Source organism: Sabethes cyaneus, chromosome 2 (genome assembly GCF_943734655.1).
Source record: "Sabethes cyaneus chromosome 2, idSabCyanKW18_F2, whole genome shotgun sequence".
Taxonomy (NCBI): domain Eukaryota; kingdom Metazoa; phylum Arthropoda; class Insecta; order Diptera; family Culicidae; genus Sabethes; species Sabethes cyaneus.
The window spans coordinates 244,658,056-244,682,674 of NC_071354.1; the positions used below are offsets into that span (position 1 = coordinate 244,658,056).

The window sequence follows — 24,619 nt, forward strand, 5'->3', positions numbered from 1 at the left end:
GCAATGGAGGGAAAATTGACAGTGTTAACCCAACGTAAAATAAGAGCGAGATGTTTGTGATTATTGTGAAAACATCAAAGGAAGAGATCGTAAACCGTTTATGTCCATATTCGGGGATCGAATTTCGTTTTTTCGGATGTTTCGCAAATATTTAAGGCTTGTACATGCTATATTGTTTGTGAAAAAGTGGTTTAAAAACCATCCAATTTAATTCTACTATGTATATTTTATTCACGACAGACACGTAGTTCGCCTACGACTTGCAGGCTTCCTCAGTGTCTGTTTTCGAAGTCTGTTGAGGAAGCCTGCAAGTCGTAGGCGAAATACTTATCTGTCGTGAATAAAATATACATAGTAGAATTAAACTGGATAAGTTTTTTTCTTTTTATTTAATTTTAGGTTTTGTATTCTACTAAGACGCTCCAAAAACTTCAGTTCTACTTTTTTGTTCCATCTTTTTATTTTATTTTCTCCCTTATTTGCCTTTATTCTTTTACTTCTTGTCTTCATTTTTTATCGCATCTGTCTTTTCTATTTGTTCTCTTTTAGACTCCTCTTTCCGTACCATTTTCTTTTCTTTTTTTGCCACTTTTTGCCCTTTTTTCTATTCGCTTCTCATCTTCTTTTTTGCCTTTTTTCATCCTCTTTTTAACTCCTCTATTTGTGCTCTGTAGTCTTCTCTCTTCGTCCTCTTGATCTTATGTTTTATCCTCTTATTCTCTTCTTCATATTTTTTTTCTCCTATTTTCATCAAGACGATAGAAAAACTACTTTTCCGCTTCGTTTTTATCCACTTTTTTCTTCTCTTTTCTTTCCCTTTTTCGTACAACTTGTGTCAATTTTTTCTCTTTTTTGTACTTTAGTCCCTTTTTTCGCTTTTTACGCGTTTTTCTCATCGCATCGTTTCAGTCCTGTTTTTCTCTCCTGCTTTCGTGCTCCTTTCTCTTCTCTGTTTCTCACGTTTTTCCATCTACCCTTTCTCTCCAGTTTTTGTCCATTTTAACTCTTTTTGTTGTTTTCTCTTCCTTTTTCCCTTTACATTTTCGGATGAATTGCTTTTTCTCTCATCTTTTTGTTCTATTTTTCTCTCAACTTCTCGTCTTTTTTCTTAATTTTGCGCACACACAAAGTGTTGTTTGAATTAGAATTCATTATTAGAATTCATGTGTACATGTAGTTTTTAACTTGAAATCTTCATTTTTTTAACTTAAACTTGAACTTTTGCTAGTAAAATTTGAAATAAAACTTTTTCATAAAATCCATCCTAGTTTCTATTTGATTCAATTTGATTAAATCCTAGCACAAATAAACAATGCGTTTACTAAATTAATACATTAGCAGATCGAAACTTCAAAACTCCTCTAGCATCTAGTCTTCAGGTTGATCACAAAATCTGTCCACGGAAACTTGATCGTGATTAATTGTTATTAATTTCCTTTTGCTTCTGTCTTTATTCTTTTTATTTTCCTTTTCTTTTTAGGTCTTCTTATTATTATTTTTTTTTCGTTCTTTTTTCTCTCTATATTTTCTTTCATTCTTCCCTCTTTCTACTTCTCTTTCTATTTTATCTCTGCTCGTATTCCTCTTTTTAGTTCTTTATCAGCTTTTCTCCTCATTCTTCTTTTAGCTCGTCGTTATATTTGTTCCATTTTATCTCCTCCCTTTCTTAATTGCCTTTATTTTGCTTCTTGCCCCCATTTTTTGTCGTTTTTTATTTGATGTTCTTTTCATTGTCCTCTTATTTTTATTCTTTTTCTCTTTTCGGTCCTCTATTCAACTTCTCTTTTTCTCTTCTCTATTCGTACTCACCTCTTTTCGTCATCTTTTGATCTTATCTTTTCATCCTCTTTTTCTCTACTCTACCCTATTTATTTTTTTCTCGTCTTTAGATGTTCTTTTCGTCCTTTTTTTCTGTCTTTTTTTCACCCTCTTTTTCACTCTTATTCAGAGCCCAACATTCTCGAAAAAAATATATGAAACTGACTTTTCCCTACCTTCGCTTCATGCATGATAAGCAACTTGTTTTATTTAGTACCAAAAACGTTTCAAGCAAGCTTCACCTGAAATTGTGGCTACTTAGGATGATTATAATATGCGTTACACTGCAGGCAATGTTACTCAAATACAAAACTGCTGGCCCTCTATTGAATATTTGATAGAGAAGTACAAATTGAAACTTTAAAATCGACTGTCATGATGAAATGAAACCCATTTCATTGACGCTGATTGAACTAGATTTGAAGCTGAAGCTGAAGTGAAGATGCTGCTTCAGTTGGAAACGAAGTTTCATTGCTGCATTCTTGAGTGATGATTTATAATTGAAAGTGACGTTGTAAGGCCTTGCAAATAATAATTTGTCTTCTTTTATTCCTCTTTTTTGTCAAATTTTTTCTTTTCACGCAGTATTCTCTTCACTTTTCATCCTCTTTTTCTTTCCTCCTTTCGTGCTCCTTTCTCTATTCTGTTTCTCACGTATTTTTCCTCTCTTTATTTTCACTTTACATCAATTTCTCATTATTTTGCCTTTTTTTAACTTCTATTCTCGTCCCGTTTTCTCCCCCGGATCATCTTTCGTTCTCTTTTTCTCTCCTCTTTTCTTTTCCTTTTTTCTCTCTCTCCAAAAGGGGCGAATTTTCTATCTTTTTTTCTCTTCTTTTCATTTCATTTCTTTCAATCTTGCTTGTTTCTACTCTCTTCTCTATTTTCTTTTTCTTTCTACAGTTTCTCCCCATTCTCCTTTTAACTTACTTGTTCAATCTATCTATATTTTTTCAGCTCTTTTTTTCGTTTTATTTTCTTCCATTTTTCGTCTATCTTTTTTTTCGTTCTCTTTTCCACATATTCCACTACTAGAAACGTTATAAAAACTTCAGTACTTTTCTCTTCTTTTCTCCCTGCTGTTCTCCTTTTTCGTCCTGATTTTCACTTCTTTTTTATCCATTTTTAATCCCCCTTTATCTTTTTTTGTATGTTATACTTATGCCATTTTTCTCTTTTCATGCGCTGTTCTCTTCACATCCTCTTCCTTTTCTCTTTCTCTCTTTCATGCTCTTTTTTAAATCTGTGTTATTTTAGATGTTTCATCTCCGTTTTCTTTCCAGCTTATATCATTTTCACTTTTTTTGTCTTTTTTCTTTTCTTCTATCGTCTCCTTTATCCTCTTGGATGGATCGCCGCTATTTCTCTCATATTTTCATTGTTTCACTCTTCACTTTTCGCCTATTCTTTATTTATCTCTTTTTTTATCTTCAGTTTTATTTTATTTTTATTTTCTATTTATTTTTTTCCTCTCACCGACCCATGTTCTTAACTTTTCATCGTCTATTTCTCTCCTCACTTCGGTTTCTCTCGTTGTTTGTCCATAGTTTTCTCTTCCTCTTTTTACCTCTTTTTTCATTTTTTTCTCATACCTTTTCGTCTTTTATCCACTACTAGCCGACCCGACAAACTTCGTATTGCCACTAATTAAACTGTGTTGTACATAAATCGTGAATCTCGGATGACCTTTGTCACAATCTCGAGTTTTGCAAGTTTCTGGGGAGTTCATGGGTGTTTTAATATACAAATTTTCCTCACAGTAAAGTAGAAAACATTTCCCCCCATTGCTTAGCCTGATAAAATAAAGCGGATAGCATTTAAATATTCGCCATCATTACAAACCATTTCGCCGAATACCATTTTGCGGAACACCAATTCTCGGTTGACAATTACGCGGGATATAGAGTTTCGCAGAACACCATTTCGCAGTGGTCGGCGCTTCCGACGGCAGGTCGCCGGCAACACTCGCGGCCTGTGGCTGTCTCGCGCTGAATTATCTAATGTTACTATTGATAGATTTTGGTGGTCTTGTTATTGATTAATGTTTTATGAAAGAGTCTAAAATTTCTCGAGTTTGATTAGTTTTTGAGTTACGCAAAAATTTCTGTTTTGTATGATAGTCTTTATCCCCCTATCACAGGGGAAGGGGTCTCAAACCATCATTAAAAAAATTCCTGCCTCTAAGACCCCCCACATGCCAAATTTGGTTCCATTTGCTTGATTACTTTTCGAGTTATGAGGAAATTTGTATTTCATTTGTATAGGAGCCCCCTCTCTTAAAAGAGAGAGGGGTCATTATTCCCCTCCTATAGAGGGGAGGGGTCGCAATTCACCGTAGAAAAAAACTTGCCTACAAAAACACCCACATTCTAAATTTGGTTCCATTCCCTTGATTAGTTCTGGAGTTATGAGGAAATTTATTTTTCTTTTGCATGGGAACCCCCCCTCCTAAAAAGTAAGGGGTCCTAATTCATCATAGAAAAAATTCATGCCTCCAAAAACACCCACATGTCAAATTTGGTTCCATTTGCTTGATTAGTTTTCGAGTTATGCAGAAATTTGTGTTTCATTTGTATGGAAGCCCCCCCTCTTAGTGGGGAGAGGGGTCTCTAACCATCATAAGAACCTTCCCTGGCCCCAAAAACCCTTATACGAAAATTTTCACGCCGATCGGTTAAGCAGTTTTCGATTCTATAAGGAACATACGGACAGACAGACAGACAGAAATCCTTTTTTATAGGTATAGATTGAGGATAAATTTCATACATTTTATGTTCTCCCTTTCTTATTGGCCTGTATACTCTATACTATTTTTCTTGCCCCCATTTTTGTCGTTTTTCTTTTTTCTTTTTATATTCTTTTCGACATCCTGTTTTAACTCCAATTCCTTTTTTTCTCTCCTATTCGTGCGCTATTCTATCTCTCTTTTCGTTCTCTTTCGTTGTCTTTTTTTTGTCTTTTTGTCTATCACTATATGCTTGTTGTCAGGGGGCTCCGTAGCCGCAAGGTTATCGAGTCTGCTAGGGTGAGTGGTCGTTGGTTCGAATCTTAATAGGATCAGGCCATTCGAAGTCAAGTGACTGTAGCATGGGTTTATTCTCAGGCCCCTCATTACCCTTCCTTCATGCCTTCATGAATTCTAGACCCCCATAAGGCACTCTTGACAGTGCAAAAAGTCACTGTTATAGTAAAAAGTGTACTGGTTAGCCTCGCCATAGACGGCTGTAATTGGAGACAGTACTGGCAGCGAGGAGCAAGGTGGATAAAGTAGAGCAAGCTTTGAAGGAAGAGTAAACCCCATTACACACAAGCACGCATAAAATTTAATAAGCATATTGCGCATTCAATAGCGATTATTGCAAAAACTGCAGTGCATGTTATACAGCAAACACCCGGGCGATATCACAATAGATTAACGATACTGGTCGTAGTGATGAGTTCACACAGGAAAAACAATGCTTGTCACCATTTTTTCTTTTCACGGGCTTTTCTGTCCACTTGCCATCGTCGATTTCGTTTAATCGTTCGTTTTATCATTTTTTTTTCACATTTCATCCTCTTTCTCACCTTTCTATCTTCCTTTTCCCTTTTTTTATACTCTTTTCATTTCTGTGTTAGTTTCGATTTTCCATCTCCGTTTTCTTTCCACTTTTTGTCCTTTTTTCATTCTTTTTATCTTTTTTTTCCTTCTAGTGTCGTCCCCTCGTCATTGTTTGGTTCCCTTCGTCTATCATCTTTTCGTTCTTTTCTTCTCTACACTTTCTGTCCACTTTATCTTTTCTTTCATTCGCTTATTCTTTCACTTTCGTGCCGATTTTATCCTTTTTTCGTCCTATTTTTCTTTTCGTTCGCTCTCTCTCTCTCGTGTTTTGATTCTCTTTACCTCAATTCTTTTCGTTAATTTTGGCTCGTCTTTTGGTCCTTTGTTTTTCTCCTTTTCATCCTCTTTTTCGTTTCTTTTTTTGTCATATATGGGTCACTCTCAGCTGCAGCTGCTTAGCTAATCTTAGCAACTGAGTTAGCTACAAAGTACAATATGACTGAAGTGACTCTGTGAACTTATTATATTTGTATGAATTACGATTTTATCAGTCTCTCTCTTTCTCTCGCTATTTTCATTCTCTCCTGTTTCTACCTCTATTTGCTCCATCCATCTTTCTCTGCTGTTTTAGCTTTGCAACTTGGACGACGCCAGCTAGAACATCTCCGAAAATCGATTTCTATGGATTCCATGGCTATTGGCTTGTTAATATTGTTTTAACATTTTTAAGTTTTAATTTGGTATTACTTTCAAAATGTGCAGTTGTACTCCGCCAAAATCTGCATGAATATGTAAAATGTAAAATATGTAAAATAGTTACCATACGAAAGTGCAGAAAAATCCGAAAGTAGGGGTGGTCCTGCACTTGTCCTACGCTCAAACAACTTAAGATCCGAAAGTGGCTTGTCGCAGCAAGGCTATGCTTTGCTTTACAAGTGTTGCAAGTTACCCCATGTTGGATCAACTGCAGCAATTTCAATCTCTAAGTTTTAAACATAAACAAAGCTTAAAAACGGCAATTGATTAGCTATCACTGATTGGAAAATTTTCACCCTAAAGTGATTGTAGCACAGATAAAAAAGCACTTCGTTCGTACTGCAAAGAACAATGAAGTGCGGAATACAGAAAAATACCTGGATTTGTTTTTACCCAAAGTATGTCAATGTCAATAGTTTAACGCTTGGATGAAGTAGTAAGAAGCAAGCCGAGTGTCGTACGATTTCATTATAACAAAAAAAACTATTTCCACTAATTTAACAATATGTGTCTTCTACCGTTTGCAGCTTTCCTCTACCGCCAAGGTGGCCCGCTGGTTCCATCAGCTGCAGTGGACGAACCAAAATCAGCCGCTCTCGCGACCGGAAAGTGGCTTCGTATCGGGTGATTCGCGGTCGGAAAAGATTCAGAAATCGGAAGCCGACATCACCGACAGTATAACCAAAGATCACCGGCCGCATCCGCACGTTGATTTATGCGACGAATATCTACTGATCGAAGGCACGAGCAATCTTTGGAGCAAGCTGAACGTTAAGAAGCGTAAAAAACTTCTTAGCATGAAACTAGGAAAAGTGACAACTTTTTAATATTCTCATAGATGAATTTAGATTCGAACAGTGCTGCTGCCACACTAGCGCCGCACGTTCTTAGCTTAGTTTTGAAGTTATGATTAAAAAAAAATCTCGGTATTGGGATTTATGCCTAGGCCACCTTCGTAGTTGATCTATGTAGTTGTAGTCTTAGATGTATGATTTGGATGCGGCTTTAATGCTCTCATCGTGCTAAAATAAAATTAGAGACAGGTGATGCGCATTTACAAGCATCATCAGAGCTCATAAAATAACATTCCAGCTAACATTAAGAAGAACAACAGTTCGGGCTAGCTTTTCTTTTGATTGTAAGCGTTCGAAATTAGTCCACGCTCGAGCAATAACCAAGTAAAGTTTAAAACCGAGATTTCTACAGTAAGAACAACAACTCGAAACTTTCCTAAACATGTTAGTGATTGATTAGTGAAGGAGCACTCAGATTTTGTTACAGATTTTTTACGGAAAATGCAACTAGATTTAGTTATTCTTTTATAACTCGAATATTTGGTTTATTTGATTTGAAAAAGTCGTAAAAATAAGAGAGTTGGCTCTTCTTGTCGCCTTTGAGAGACAGAGGCGAAGATAAAGCTCAATCCCAACAAATATCGTACCGATAAATAATCAAACAACACGTTGCCACAATAATTGGAACCCTCGTTTTTGTGGCTAAGGAACGTACTACTTAACGTACTATTAGTTCAATGTAGATTCTAATTTATACTCTTGTAATATTTTATTATATCGTAATATTACTTATGAACAAAACTCATGAAATTATTGAAATTGTCATTCCCATTTAAGCAGATTTTGTACAAAAATAAAAAATGTTACTTCCACAAACATATGAAAACAAACAACAATATCGAAAAACCTACTGCTGCCGTTGTGCACAACGGAAAGCAATCAAAGATGATTCACATTAGAACAATTATCAAGACTGACATTTTTTAAACAAATAGCGATGATTATGCTAATTTACTTGGATAACAGATAAGAGCGAATAGGTATAGGTAATGTTTAATTTTTAATCCTTTCTTTCACGTTCGCAGCAGCAATATACCTACAACAACACTAAAACAAACAATAACGTTGCTGTTTAGCATCATTTTCATAGTAAAATAAAACCGTTTTTCTGCTGCCAATCTGCTAACAACTACATTCCGTCTACAATAGACCGAGGCACTAAGAAGAAATATATACAATATTAACATAGAAAATTGTTGAGTTTACTTTAGTTCCGAAAAATTCCGAAAGCTTCCTGGTCTACCCTCTAGACTTAACAAAGTTGTTTGATCATCAGACTTTTGCAATCTAGGATTTCTTAAACAATGGCCATCAACTAGACTCAGTACAATGAATGAGTAAAACTCCTGTCTGTTGCAAAATCCAGACGAAGTGTACGGAATGCCATACACGGAAAGGTGCTATCATTAGCTGCATGCATATGTAAGGGGATCAGTCCCTATGGGACTGGCAATCGGTCAAGAAGACAATCCTCCAATGGTGGTATTTCTTCGAGGGTGGTATTTGCGGTCATGGGTCGCATAATGAATAATAATAGTCTCTGTCGAACACCAGCTAGGTAATTGTCTATTATTTTGTTCGATGGTTTAATGCAGAGTAGTTTTTCCACAGGGTAAGGATTTAAATTAACTCAATGACGACCAAGGTAAGTATAGAGATAGGTGGTCTAATGTGTTAAATTCGTTAGTCAACTATGTTAGATGTAACCCTTGATGACGAATGAATTTATTTACAAACGAAGTACAAAAATATTCCGTTTTTTTAAAAATTATGACTTATGAAGTTCGCAATGTTTTGTATTATCACGAAATTCTATTTTTATATTCTTTTACCGCAAAAAAAATACCTTCCTAAACTCAATATTGTATCACTTATCTATATACTCGCCTTGGTGGCGTCTAAATCCCTTCGATACGTTCGCAATGGATTTTTTCCTAAACTCTATGCTTACAGCGATTCCTAGTTCAAGGTTCAAGTTGGTTTTGAACTAGCATTGCTGTCAATCAGAAGTCTCGCTCTTGGAATCAGAACGTTTCATTTTGATACTGGAAAATCGTTTAAGGTTAGTATAATCGAGTAATAGGTATTTACCAAGCAATGCATACGACCCTCAAGGAACAACACAGCTGTAACATTTCTCTTCTAGATTTCAATAAGTTAATAAGAAAATACTCACTAGGTTTGATCGATGGTCGGCACTTCCCGACCGGATAATCTGACGCGTTGTCTAGAAAACAACAAAGGAATGGAAGGCAGGAAGGGATTTCTGTCGAGCTTTTGAAAGCCATGGTAGAAGTAAATAACTGTAGAATTTAGATCCTCGGGTCATACCTACTAAGAATAAGATAAGGATGCTATTCAACATAGATCAAGATAGAGACACAGTTCCCCAAAAATAATGTACTAGAAAATAACGCGGCTAACATCGATGACTTGTTGAGCTGTGTATATCGCACTATCATTTTGAAACTAGATGAGGTTTAAGCATTTGTTCTTTTATTTTATGTACATAAAAAGTGGACTTATAAATCTTGTCAGAAAAAAACGTTTTGTTTTTTGAGAAAAATCTACATCGATTACGTGGTAGGTATACTAACCAAACTGAGAAGTAAACTTTAAACATCAATCGGATGTAGCTTCGTGGTTCGTGGCTAGATTTCACAATCTGGGAACCACATTGACTCAATCGTCGTTCTAATCTAAGTAACAATTCAATAGTAAATCCCGAGTAAGATCAGGCAATCAGCCAGTTTAAATTAAGTCCTTATCAGGTAAGGTAAACCAGTTCAGGAAATATCTGTGAAAAAATTATATAGTCTTTCAAGTGTCCTTTAGGAGCACAACCATAAAACCTTTAACATTTGTGGTGGTTTTATTATAGTCTTAAGCTATTTTCAGAGGAATAATTAAAAATTATTTCCGAATAACTTTTTCTGACAATGGCATCCAGGTCTAATGAGCCTAGCCTAATTAGTTTTTGGGTTCAAAGAAATGTATCATAAAACTTTATAAAGACATAGCTTTTCTCAAAAAATGTCCGATGGCTATAAACTGGTTTATTCGTTTACTCGTGCAAGTCACTTCAAATATGTAGATATTAATAAAAATTACAAGTTTTAAGAGATGTTTGGAAATATTTTTGAGAACTCACTTTGGTGTGGTCCTGCTTCGTTTTATAAGAGTATTATGGCTGTTTCATCACAGTTTTGTAGAATTACAAGTTTCATGATCGGCCCATCTAACAGCCAGCAGTGAAGTCTGTAGCATTCTGTTGAAGGTCGTTTAAAACCTCGCTCACGACTTCTGGCCGCAAAAACTCGCTAAAGTTATATTTCGCTGACCGTTGACTGCAATGGCCTTTAGTGCGTCAATTGTGGCCTATCCCTAATTAATAACACGCAAGTGTTTTTGAAATCAAAATGGAGCAGTTTTGCTTATCACAGCCGTCGAAATGTGAATGCTAATTATGTACATGTTGTGCATCTCTATTATGCACTAAAGTTCAGGTAAGATAAGTTTTTTGCAAATTTATCAAAACAATGAATCAAATATTTACACTGCGGCAGATCCTCCAAAAGGGTCGTGAATACAGAGTTCCCACGCATTTGTTCGTTGACTTCAAAGCCGCATATGATACCATCGACCGAAAAGAGCCATGGAAGATCATAAATGACAGAAGCTCTCCCAGAAAGCTCATCAAACTGATTCTATCTACGATGGATGGTACACTGATCTGTGCTCAGATTTCAGGTGGATTGCCGTATCACACAGAAGGCTTCGTCAAGGTGATGATCTCCCATACCTGCTGTTCAACATTATGTTATGTTATGCTACAAAATGTTATGAACTGAACGGATTGCAATATTCTTGGGATATGGCGGTTCGGTTTGGAGTAAGAATACTAGATGTGGTCCTCGTAACGTGTCGTTCTCGACTATATTGTACTGAAATATTTCTTCCTATGCTATGTGTCGTACGTTTTACGCTATGCGCTGTGTCAGCGTATAATTGTCACAGTTCGACGCGGTACAGTCCGTTTACGCTTATACAGCATAACCGATCCGCGTCGCGCTGAACCATTTCAATCATGAGCGTCCACCACACGCCCTATTTACATTTTTTAAAAATTGTTATCTATAGTTAAGAATTTTTAAACTAAACAAGGAAATATGAACTAGGATTTATATAATGCGTATTATTCCCATGTAATTTGAAAGAACTCATTATGAAACAATCGTCCACCACACGTCCTATTGTTTCAAATTATATGTATTATTATATTCATTCCTTATAACTTTTTATTCTATTTTTATGTATTATATCCTCTTTACCATTGATCTCTACCCTTATATTTGGGTCTATGTCCTCTACTACTCTGTATGGACCTATAAATTTATTGTCCAATTTTTTACCTATTTCATTTTTAATTAGGACTAAGTCATCTTTGTTATAACATTTTGGTACAATGTTTAAGTTATTTTTCATTGTTCTTTTCATCTTGCTAGAAAGAAGGTTTTCTCTTATTTCTTGATGGCATACTTGTAACTTTAACGTCAATTGCTTGCTATAGTTGTCTATGTCATAAATAGGCACTGGATTATCATTTGTTAAATTTGAAGGCATGTTACTATTTTTTCCGAATACTAAATAAAAAGGTGTGTATCCAGTGTTAGTGTGAACGGTATTGTTATATGCGAATGTGTAAAATGGTATCCAATGTACCCAAGAAAATAATTTTTCGTTACAATAGATGCGTAAAAAGTTTCCTAAACATTTGTGTGTGTTCTCCAAAGAACCTATAGTTTCATGATGGTAAGCTGTAGAATTTAGTTTTTGAATATTCAATAATTTGGCAATGGATGTAAACAAACTCGACATAAACTCTGTTCCTCTATCCGACGCAATTCGTTGTGGAACACCATATTTTAAAATAACATGCTCCACGAATGCTTTAGCTACTGTCTCTGTTGACTTGTTAGGTATCGGTGTTGCGGTTATAAATTTTGTTAACTCGCATTGCGTTGTTAGTATATATTCGTATCCATTGGTAGGTATCAAAGGACCAACCAAATCTACGTAGATTTTTTCAAATGCTGTGCTTGCTGTTGTCGTAATGATCATTGGAGTTTTTCCGCATCCTCCAACTTTTGATATCTGGCATTGCTTGCATTTTTTAATGAAATTCTCTACATCGCATTTCATGTTTTTCCAAAAATATCTTTTGCTTATAGTTGCAAGTGTGCGTCTAATACCCGCATGTCCCGCTGTCGGTAATATATGATAGTCGTTTAGTATTAAAAGCTTTGACCTTTCGTCTGTTACTTCTTCTATTTCCTCTCCGATTTTTATTAAAATTGGTAATGTTTTTACTGATGATGGTCGACCATATATCTGTAGTTCTTCATATTTTTTAATGACGTCATATGTCTCCTTATTATTTTTGATGATTATATATTTTATATTATTAATTTTTGAATATTCCGCCACCTTCGACAACATTGCCCGTAGGTCAATTTGTGTCCTTTTGAGGGGAATTTCAATTACATCTGTGGAGATTTGCATGCTTTTTATGTTATCTTTCATTACCATTTTAACGTATTTGTCTTGTTTAGACGAAGGTTGATCAGTCCTATCGTCATTCGCTTTTTCGCCTTTAAGTTTCGAAGCTCTGGTAACGACTAGAACAGTTTTCCCATGAAGTGTTTTCAGGTCTTGAATCGAAATGCGTGACAACGCGTCCGCTATCACATTCTCGCTTCCTTTCCTGAAAGTTACTTCAAAATCATATTCTTCTAAAGCTAACCTGAATTTTGTTAATCTGCTGGAGGGGTCAGCTAAAGTAAAAAGGTAAACTAATGGTCTATGGTCACTGTAGACTTCAAATCTTCTTCCATACAGGTATGGTCGAAAATGCTTGATAGCCCACACCATAGCCAATAACTCCTTTTCTATCGTACTGTAATTTGATTCGGCTTTATTCAGAGTCTTGCTGGCATATGCAACCGGTTTGCCGTTGCTATTAGATAGCACAGCACCAATCGCATATCCAGACGCATCCGTATGTAAGCTGAACTTGTTGGTCTCCGTTAGATCCGGGTAATCCAGTACTGGTGGATTTATAAAACATTGTTTTAAATTCTCGAATGAGTTGTGGCATTCGCTACTCCATTCAAACTTTACACCCTTTCTGGTCAACTTGTTTAACGGTGTGCAAAGCCTAGCAAAGTCTTTTATGTGCTTCCGATAGTAATTTGCGAAAGCAACGAATCGCTTGACTTCATCCGCAGTGGAAGGGATCGGCCATTTTTTCACTGCTTCGATTTTAGCAGGATCAGGCCTGATGCCTTCAGCAGATATGTAATGTCCCAGGTATACTAAATTTTCTTGCAAAAAATTGCATTTTTCGGGGTTTAGTTTTAAATTTACCTCTCGCAATCTTCGGAAAACGTTCGAGAGATTTTTGTTATGCTCTTCTAGATTTCTACCAAATATGATGAGATCATCCAAATATACTAAACACTTCTCTCCATTAAGACCTGCCATCGCTATGGTCATTAGTCTTGAAAATGATGCTGGGCTTATTTTTAGTCCCATTGGAAGCCTTGTCATCTGATATTGTCCAGACGACGTCGAGAAAGCTGTTAGTGGCCTATCCTCTTGCTTCAAATTGCATTGGTAGTACCCTTGGGACAAGTCTAAATGCGAAAAGTACTTCGCTCCTGCCAATGAGTCTATGACCTCCTCTATATTTGGGAGTGGAAATGTATCGTTCTCAAGAACATTGTTAAGTTTCCGATAATCAACAACCAACCTCCATTTCTTTTTGTCATTCGCCGACTTTTTTGGCACTAGTAAAATTGGGCTATTCCATTCGGAACTAGTCTTTTCAATGACTCCATCTGACATCATCCTATCAATCTGGTCATTTATTTCCCTTTTTTGCGCCAGGGGAAGGCGATATTGTTTAGAAAATATTGGAGTTGTGCCATCCTTTATTTTAATACTGGATGTGTACTTATCCGTTACTGTTAATTTATCGTCTTTCAAGCAAAACACATCAGCGTATTTTAAGCATAGCCTCTGCATCTCTGCCTGATCTTGTTTTGTCAAATGTTTCAAGTTCAACTCATTTAAAAGTTTACTTGCTCTATTAGTATCGTATTTTGGCAGTTTAATTTTTCCTACCACATTGTAATCCCTTAGATCCTTTGTTTCAATATTTTTTGTTTCAATGCAAATTTCCTTATTTGCTATATTAATAATTCTTACGGGTAATTTCCCTTCTTTTGGAACTGATATTGAATTTGCTATGAAAACATGTGGCATTATTTCTTGTTGTAGTACCACACAAGTACCCGTCACACCGGTATCAACGTACCTTACCACCTCAGTACGAGCCGGTATAATGTAGCATGTTTCAGTTTTTGGTTGTTGCAATCTCATCTCCATACCCACAAAATCAACAATGGCTCCAAATTCTCTCAAAAAATCTGTGCCAATCAAGCCGTTAACTGCATCCGGCAAGCTCTCTAGAATATTAAATTTAATGGGATATTCCACAGACTTGTACCCCACAAAAGTGTCAACGGATCCCAGAGTACGGGTTATTCCGTTTACACCACTGATTTCTAATGTGTGTGAATTATTGATATTGATAAATTCGGGAAGACATCTTTTGTCCAGAATACAACAAGATGCTCCACTGTCAATTATGAGTTCTATTACTCTGCCAAATAATTTAAATTTTGCTCTGAGAGCCTTCTTCGCACTAAAATTAACGAAAAAGATCGATTAAATGTGCCTCTTCTACAGGTTGTTGTTGTTGCTGTTGTTGTGTTTGTTGTTGCTGTTGTTGTCGTTGCTGAGGTTCGGCCATATGTGCCACATGTCCGTTGTTCCTCCCGCGACTGTTATTTCCTCGGTAGGTTTGGTTGGTTTGGTGGTTATTGTTATAACCATAGTTGTTATTGTGTTGTGTACCCCTACCACGGTACCTAGTGTTTTCTCGGTAACCACCACGACCTCTAGAGCTTCCTCGGCTTCTCCAATTATTTCGATCGTTGCCCCTATAGGGCGTTCTTCCTGATGTGCACCATAGTGCCATCATATTTTCTAAACTATTTTCAGTTTTTGGAGTACTTTGGCACTCCAACGCATCCGATATCGCTTTATTTAGCGATGTCGGATTCCGTGCTTTTACGAAAAATTGTGTTGAGGGATCTTTCAATCCCTCGACAAATGCCTGAACCGCTACAGGTTCGACAATATTTAGGGCTGCCGCCTCACTTGGGAAAGTTCCCATTGAAACGTGTGCGGCTGCCAATTTAGCGGACAGGTTTTCTATGTCCGCGCCGAACTCTGCGATTTGTTTAGAATGTTGTTTTTTCAATGCCATCTCCTTTTCCACCGCTCTCGGTGTAATCTTCACCGAAAATTTTCTTTTCAGTGCATCAAACGCCTCGGCGGTTGTTCGGGCATTATCGATTGCCCCGTGGGCTGCGCCTACTAGTCTTGTTTTTAAAAATTTCAGGACGTCTGCTGGTGGAACTCCGTTGGAGTATTCCTCCAGCAATTCGACGGTTTCAATAAATATGGACAGTTTCGATGGTTCGCCATTATATCTGTCGACTACCTTCATGGCCAAGCTAAGGTCTAGTTTGGTCGCCATTTCGTAGCGTTCTTCTTCTTCGAAGTCTGAAAATTCTTCTTGAAGAACTTCCTCGTCGTCGTTTGATTCCTCTGAGTCTTCTTCGTTATCTTGTATTTTCGAATTTTCACCCTCACCCCCTTTAGTGCCTTCAGGGGCTAAGGTGTCGTCTAGGTTAGCAGGTACTGAGCCAAGCAGCTTATAGCACTGCCTAGCAACAGACTTTAGTTGTAGATATCTTCTTTTAAATTGGGCTTTAGTCTCTATTGCTTTACATTTGTTTACGGCCCTTTTTAGCTCTTCTAATATGGTTTGGATTTCCTTTATTTTCCTTACCTTAGTGCCTGGTTTATAATTGGCATGTTTTTTTAAATTAGCATGTAATTTCCCTAACGCATCTCCTGCTTTGAAAAATTCTTCCATTCCAGTGATAGTGCCTAAAACAAAAATTTTTTTTTTTTTTGTAAAGTAATTTATATTCTTCTTTTTTAACTAATGGATACTTCCCAATTATTTCTCTGGTTATATTTGAGATGTTCTATGGTCATCACATTTGACATTTTTTCCCCGCAGCAGCCGAAATTTCCCATATCTCGCTAGTGTGAAATTTTCCATCCATCCGAAGCTGGAATCATCGAACGAAATTTTCTCTCGCAGTCATCGTCTGGTTGATTGAAATCATTTCCAGTTGTACAACTGAATCAGCACTTTTATCCGTAGAATGTATGTTGATGTACGAATGCAACGTGGAAGCTACTTGGGACAGCACTACACTTTTTTTTTTTTTTTTTTTTTATACGTTTGTTTTTTAAAGCAATTGTTTATTGTTTTAATTGTTTTTATTTTGAATCACAACATTTGGTAGTTTCTTACACGTTTGGCAAATTTGCCATACTAATAGCTCTTTGGGCGACACTTTCTGTCTGTTGGCGGTGCAGTTTTGCTACTATCCGCACTACAATGTATCCTACAGCCAACGCTGCTATCACGCACAGTGCAATTGTTTGTGGTTCTGTTCAATGACGCTATTTGATGCGGCCGGTGCGATGATTTCATCCGCACTAAACCATCCCATTTTAATTTTTTTTTTTTTTCTCACTCTACGATTCACGTATTACGTGGTCTCTTCCAGAACACTGTTCGAAGCGTGCTTTTTCGTTTTGCAACCAACAAGGACGTTTTTCATTGCACAATTTCTGAAACTATAACTTCCGGAACAAAACTCGACCACTTTTTTTTTTTTTTAAACTTGGGCATCTCCAACGCGTGAATCAGAAAATTTAACCGTATCGAAACTCGCTTTCACTGCATACTGGCGAGGATCGCCATGCAATATTCTTGGGATATGGCGGTTCGGTTTGGAGTAAGAATACTAGATGTGGTCCTCGTAACGTGTCGTTCTCGACTATATTGTACTGAAATATTTCTTCCTATGCTATGTGTCGTACGTTTTACGCTATGCGCTGTGTCAGCGTATAATTGTCACAGTTCGACGCGGTACAGTCCGTTTACGCTTATACAGCATAACCGATCCGCGTCGCGCTGAACCATTTCAATCATGAGCGTCCACCACAGGATATTATCACACCAGGCACGATCTTCAACAGATCTAGTCAATTCGTCTGCTTTGCTGATGACATGGATATTATCGACAGAACATCTGTGACGGTGGCTGAACAGTACATCAGATTAAAGCGCGAAGCAGAAAAGATTGGGTTTTTTCCTCTTCTGTTGGGTACTCTTATCACTGCGTCCATTATTTTGGACTATTGTGGTATGCCCCATTGTTTCTTTTGCTGTACGCTTCAGGCTTACCTATCACTTATTGAGGAAGTGGTAGGCTGGTACCTGGAGCGAGACAGGTGTCAATCAGGGATATAAACCAAGTCATCCCAAACCTTGTAATCCTGATCGGCGACGCAAACCAGATCTCCCTAGGGTCTAGTAGGCCCTTTTTGAGATACTGCAGTCTGCGTCCTATTAGTGCTCCACTGCAGAGTAAGTGTTACGAGGTTTCGCTCTCGGTATTACACAGCCGACAAATATCATCTTGCACGAAACCGAGATTCCGAAGATGATATTTACTCGGGCAATGTCCTGTCACCAGACCGGTAAACGTGCTGAGATCTCTCTTATTGAGACTCAGCAGCTTTTGAGTAACCTGAATACTAGGCATTATAAATTTTTTTGATTATTTGAGCGATTGTACGGCCGTCCAATTGGCCATAATTCCTAAGTAGCACACTTTAGGTCCATTTAGTTGAAGCAACCGAATTACGACTAAAATTAGTCATAATTCGGTTACCACAACAACTTTGTAACAACCGTTCGTCTCTCCCATTGTTTCAACCCACTCTTCATCACACAGTCCGAGATACCGCAGAATGGATCCGGACCTGTGAATGGAGAGTTACAACCACATCTGGCTAGTTCGTCTGCAAGTTTATTTCCATCTATTCCACATCCAGTACAGGTTTACCGAGTTTACCTGGTTCAGTTGCCGTAAGAGACAAATGCAATCCCAGACAATTTTTGAGAAACACTTAAAAGCTTTAAGCGCTTTTAGTGCCGCTTGGCTGTCAGAGAAAATGCAGATATTAGCATGTCTGTATTTCCTTTTGAGACAGACATTTGCACATTTAGCTGCTATCTCAGCCTGGAAAACTGTTGGCCAATCTCCAATTGCTATAGATATTCTAGTTCTAGGGCCGTACACTCCAACACCCGTTATGACTTCCACCTTTGACCCGTCGATATAGAACTTGATTGAACCACTGCGGACGCTAGGTCCCCCCTCATCCCAGACCGAACGTGATGGTTCGTTTACCGTGTATGGGATATCGTAGTTGGTTCTAGATTCCATCCAATCACTGTTCATTTCCGCAACTGGGCCAACAGGTAGAAGTTTCAGGATACTCAAGTGTCCGGTTTTATCCCCGTCAAGTATTGTTTTCCATCGTTTAAGTGTTAGGGCGCTTTTCTTAGCCTCTAACAGAACGTGTTGATGCAGAGTTAGCAGGTGGAGGATAGCTTCTAGAGCCTTCGAAGATGTGCTTCTCATTGCTCCGGTTATGGCCGTGCATGCTAATCGTTGAAGTTTGTTCAACTTTTTAATAGCCGTGGCTTCTGAAGTTTTTGGCCACCATACCAACGAAGCATAAGCTATCCTAGGTCTCACAATGGCGGTGTAGACCCACAACAACATTTTTGGTTTGAGGCCCCATGTTTTTCCTACCATTTTGAACATACCCAAAGGGCAGTGTTTGCCTTGCTGATTATTGAATCTAAGTGTGCGTTCCAAGATAATTTAGCATCTAGGATTACTCCCAGATATTTAACTGAGACTAGAGATGCCAATACCGGGCGGTATTTCGAAAACCGGTTTTTCGGTATTGATAAATTCAATACCGGTAAAACCGGTAAAAAACCGGTAAAAGTGAACACATGTAAAATTAACTTAAAAAATTCGAAAACTGTATGATTTCAATAATTTAATTTCTTTTGATATAACTAGTTGACAAGTTTATTTAAAAAAAATCTGCTGCCGCAAAGAGTATTGTTTATCATGTCATCTCTTAAACAAGAACTAATTTTACTGAATAAGCTTCCGGATTCAAAGAATCTTCAATCGGCGACCATCGGAAAAGACGTACAGACCGAGCGTTAAATTATCTATATGGTAGGAAAACCGTGTTCAAGAACTTTTAAACCGCTTAGGACATTTAAGTTAAACTAATATTGAAAGTCCAGTTGATTTGGTTCCTCTGTCTGTTCGGCTTCTGAATTTATTACACTTTGATGATAGTAAAGCATCACAGAACTTCGCTTTCCTTATCAAAACATGCTTGATGTCTTGATAAATAGGTACTGCAGCCATTTCTTATTAAATCACTAAGGGTGCAGTTAATTATAAAACGAATAAAGTTAAATATACGAACTCTTTCGTGAAATTCGACCAATACAGTGAATAGAATAGTAGTTGTGCGATAGATGAAGTGTGTTCGGAGAGCAGCTCTAGAGTCGTAGAGTCAGTTTAGTAGAGTTTGCAATTTTTCCGGTACAGCAGCCAAAATTTTTCATAAATTTCTCATCGGTTAGGTTAAGCGCATGCTTGCTTTTAAGATCGGTCAAAGACGTGTGAACTGTAGATTAGATCTCGTAGAATTGGCGTAGCACTGCTATTCCAATTTGTACTAGTAATCGAAGAAATTCCTCTTCCGAGGTGTGTTCTGACATTTATCAAGAACACTCCGTTTTTTACTGATGATTTTCGGAAGAGCTTCACTGTATATCATACAGTTTTGTTCGTGACTACGAAACTAAAAGAGATCTTTTAGTCAAGCAAAATAATTTCCTTCTGATTTTTTCTCGCAAAAAACAAAAAACACATATCTTCAACTTCATAGTCGCCGATTGTCGAACAATATTCTTAATTGCATTTTCGTCAAATTGGATACCATAGGTATTCCGAGGTTTCTCCTATGGAAGAATTAAATATAAATCTTAAAACTGAATTCTTTCTATATGCTTAAATTTTTTAACAGCAATGTAGGTTTCTGCAGTTGTTATTTGAAAATTGATCATGTAAAAAACAAATACCGAAAATACCGGTTTTTGGTCGTGAGAAAACCGGTATTTCGGTAATGGAAAATAGCACGGTAATACCGGTAAAACCGGTTTCGGTAATACCGGTATAGCATCCCTAGTCCTGAGGCTCCCACTCAAGAGGTTGTGGCGTTTGTAAAATACTGTAGAGAAGTCAACAAAGACTTTATCATCGGCTGTGATGCCAACGCTCATCATACTCTGTGGGGAAGTACTGACATCAACAATCGAGGTGAGTGCCTTTTAGAATTTCTCTCGTCAAACAATATCGAAATTGCTAATAGAGGCAATGAACCAAGATTCATAAATGCTATCAGGGAGGAAGTCTTGGACCTGACCCTGTGCAGTCCAGTAATTTCGGAGAAAATACAGAACTGGCACGTGTCGGACGAAGCATCGCTGTCTGATCACAGGCACATTATTTTCGAATGGGTGGGTGGCCTAGTGTCACAGGTCGCATATCGAGATCCTAGGAAAACCAACTGTGATCAGTATGCGTCTGAGCTTGAATCGAAAAGCCTCACTGCAAGAATTACGTCGGCTCAACAACTTGAGTCGGCCTCAAAGGTCTTAAACCAAACGATAGTCTCTACTTATAACAGTTATTGTCCACTTAAAAGGGTTACTTCAACTAGGAATGTTCCCTGGTGGAACAGAAGACTCGAACGGCTTCGCAAAATGACGCGAAAACTGTACAATAGAGCAAAGATTACTTCGGACTGGACTCAGTATAGGAGAGCTCTAACCGAATATAGCAAAGAACTAGAACGATCAAAAAGGAAATCTTGGGTACACAATTGTGAAAGCATTGGAAGTACTCCAATTGTGGCAAGACTTAACAAAACTCTTGCTAAGGATCATTCCAACGGACTCGGTACTCTCAAGAAAGATGACGGTTCGTTCACAAAATCTCCGACTGAATGATGGGGACTCACTTTCCGGGATCTTCCTCAGTTCATGCTGCTGCCAGCTCGGACACTGATTGTGACATAGGATGTTCTCAAAGAAACTCTTCGGGATCTAAGAGAACAAAAGAGATTGCAACCAGAGTCGCAGGGATGGCTTTCACCAGGGCTAGGGTGGAAAATGCAGTGAGATCCTTTCAACCTTATAAATCGGCAGGTGCAGATGGGATTTTCCCAGCGCAGATTTTAAATGGAGAATCGGCGCTAATTCCATCTCTAATCGAGATTTTCAAGGCAAGTCTGATACTAAATTATATTCCGTCTACATGGAGATTGGTAAAAGTTGTATTTATACTAAGCTGAAAAGCTTAGAGTTGTGGGTTTTGCTGATGATTTAGTCATCATGGTTCGTGGAAAATTCGACGACGTGATATCGGATAGAATGCAAAGGGCCCTAGCCCTCACACTATCCTGATATTGTAAAGAAGGCCTGGGCATTAAGCCTTCAAAAACAACAATTGTTCCTTTCACTAGGAAGAGGAAACTGAAGTTACAGTCTCTGCACCTTGGGGAAGAAGAAATTAAATGTAGCGTCTCAGTTAGGGATGCTATACCGGTATTACCGAAACCGGTTTTACCGGTATTACCGTGCTATTTTCCATTACCGAAATACCGGTTTTCTCACGACCAAAAACCGGTATTTTCGGTATTTGTTTTTTACATGATCAATTTTCAAATAACAACTGCAGAAACCTACATTGCTGTTAAAAAATTTAAGCATATAGAAAGAATTCAGTTTTAAGATTTATATTTAATTCTTCCATAGGAGAAACCTCGGAATACCTATGGTATCCAATTTGACGAAAATGCAATTAAGAATATCGTTCGACAATCGGCGACTATGAAGTTGAAGATATGTGTTTTTTGTTTTTTGCGAGAAAAAATCAGAAGGAAATTATTTTGCTTGACTAAAAGATCTCTTTTAGTTTCGTAGTCACGAACAAAACTGTATGATATACAGTGAAGCTCTTCCGAAAATCATCAGTAAAAAACGGAGTGTTCTTGATAAATGTCAGAACACACCTCGGAAGAGGAATTTCTTCGATTACTAGTACAAATTGGAATAGCAGTGCTACGCCAATTCTACGAGATCTAATCTACAGTTCACACGTCTTTGACCGATCTTAAAAGCAAGCATGCGCTTAACCTAACCGATGAGAAATTTATGAAAAATTTTGGCTGCTGTACCGGAAAAATTGCAAACTCTACTAAACTGACTCTACGACTCTAGAGCTGCTCTCCGAACACACTTCATCTATCGCACAACTACTATTCTATTCACTGTATTGGTCGAATTTCACGAAAGAGTTCGTATATTTAACTTTATTCGTTTTATAATTAACTGCACCCTTAGTGATTTAATAAGAAATGGCTGCAGTACCTATTTATCAAGACATCAAGCATGTTTTGATAAGGAAAGCGAAGTTCTGTGATGCTTTACTATCATCAAAGTGTAATAAATTCAGAAGCCGAACAGACAGAGGAACCAAATCAACTGGACTTTCAATATTAGTTTAACTTAAATGTCCTAAGCGGTTTAAAAGTTCTTGAACACGGTTTTCCTACCATATAGATAATTTAACGCTCGGTCTGTACGTCTTTTCCGATGGTCGCCGATTGAAGATTCTTTGAATCCGGAAGCTTATTCAGTAAAATTAGTTCTTGTTTAAGAGATGACATGATAAACAATACTCTTTGCGGCAGATTTTTTTTAAATAAACTTGTCAACTAGTTATATCAAAAGAAATTAAATTATTGAAATCATACAGTTTTTGAATTTTTTAAGTTAATTTTACATGTGTTCACTTTTACCGGTTTTTTACCGGTTTTACCGGTATTGAATTTATCAATACCGAAAAACCGGTTTTCGAAATACCGCCCGGTATTGGCATCTCTACTCAGGACAATCACCAGGAAAATAGGCCGATGCTATGATAATATCGGATTTTCCCCTGGCGGTTGGTACCTCAACTCTGATCGCGACGATGTCTCGTTTAATGAACTCTGTAATGGGAAAACAATTAATATTTGCATTAACCAAGACAGCAGCTCTAGGAGAGTCATGCTCATCATAGTATAACTTACATGTTCTTGTTTGAATACCTTGTATTCTTCCTTTGTAGACCCAGGGCTCTTGAATCGAGGCCAGGTCCACAGCATCTTTGATAAACCTCCTGGAAAGTATGCCCGATGCAGCTTTCGCATGATGGAGGTTTATCTGCAGAACCCTAGTGTTCTGCATTTTTGTGAATTTTCCGCTCACTAGCATTTGGGAGAGACGGATTCCTTGGAGGTTTGGACCTCATGGTGGCAGTTTTCTTACTGCCAGTACCCGAACTCGGTTTGAACCGAGGAGGGAGCTGGCTTCGAGTGGTTTCGCCTTTCCCACGGATCTTACAGGAGTTTCCTGGGCCACTTGTGATTTGGTTCCACTCGGCCCTGGCACCGCCATACTGTCAAGATCCATGGGCATGGGAGACTCACCTCGATGAGTCTTCTCTTTACCAGAATTACTGTTGGGAGCCATTTGAGCGTTCTGTGGAACCTCCTGTTTAATTCCACTAGCTCCATGGATCCCCTAGTTGTCAGGATTCTTGGAGTTTGGAGACTCAGCGCCAGCGAACCCTTGATTCACTTTGACTTCGCTAGTACTGGCCTCAGAAATTTTTGCCTCCATAGGCTGACTTGTGATTTGACGTTGCTTCGGAGTTGTTCTCCTCAGCTGGGTTTCGCCAAACCGAAAATTTATGATAAAGTTCCTATTCACGAGTTGACGCATAGAAGCTTCATCAATTGTTAGCGACCAATCCATTCGGATTAGTTCGCAGCAGAATTCGCCATTTATCAGTAACTAGATTCTCATTCTGACTCTCTATGAGTCTTCTGATTCTCTCGTTATTGAATGACACGCTTTGTGGGAAGAAAGCATGATAGATTTCTGGACGGGGAATGTTCTTTGCATCCAGAGCAACGAGTCTTGATCCTTCCCGTAGTGATAAGCCAGGAACCACTTCCTTTAACCATTCCGAAGTTTCCTGGTCTTTACAAGAAAGAACCAGGTACCCGGACTTATACGAGCAGCTAAAGAACTTAGGTTTAACCTGCTCGTTACGTTGCTGCTCTATGGCTATTAGTAGAGCATCTTGTAACGAATCTAGTTGTGCCGTACTCAGTTCAGGGCTGGGATAGTCCTCAGAGAGGATCCCAAGTCTGATCTGACCTGCGGCCTCCCTGTAGGAGACACCAGTAGTGGAGTCCGTGGGAAGCTTGGGGGCTTCTCCCGTAGACCTCACTCTTGTTCCTCACCTTTGAGCGGGATGGGTGGTTTGCTTTCGCACGACCTGTCCCACTCGCTCTCTAGGGCATAGAATTCGCTTCTGGTTTTTGGGGATCGGCTTTTCTCCGCTGCTAGGCAGCTCCGATCCTCGTTGCC

At 38.1% G+C, this 24,619-nt stretch overlaps 2 protein-coding genes across 6 annotated transcripts in view; both read left to right on the forward strand.

The window, feature by feature from the left end:
* Positions 1-8,135, forward strand: part of LOC128734839 (capon-like protein) — a 63,171-nt gene extending 55,036 nt beyond the window's left edge. For all 5 annotated transcript variants that reach the window (XM_053829213.1, XM_053829209.1, XM_053829210.1 and 2 more), the window contains exon 10: positions 6,643-8,135. In XM_053829213.1, coding sequence (XP_053685188.1) covers positions 6,643-6,942 — 300 coding nt within the window. In that variant the 3' untranslated portion in view covers positions 6,943-8,135. The remainder of the gene's footprint in view (positions 1-6,642) is intronic.
* A 357-nt stretch (positions 8,136-8,492) lies between these two features.
* Positions 8,493-21,145, forward strand: LOC128736851 (uncharacterized). The gene is made up of 2 exons (XM_053831349.1): positions 8,493-8,527; positions 20,314-21,145. The coding sequence occupies exons 1-2, from the start codon at positions 8,493-8,495 to the stop codon at positions 21,143-21,145; spliced, it is 867 nt and encodes a 288-aa protein (XP_053687324.1).
* The last annotated feature ends 3,474 nt before the right edge of the window (positions 21,146-24,619 follow it).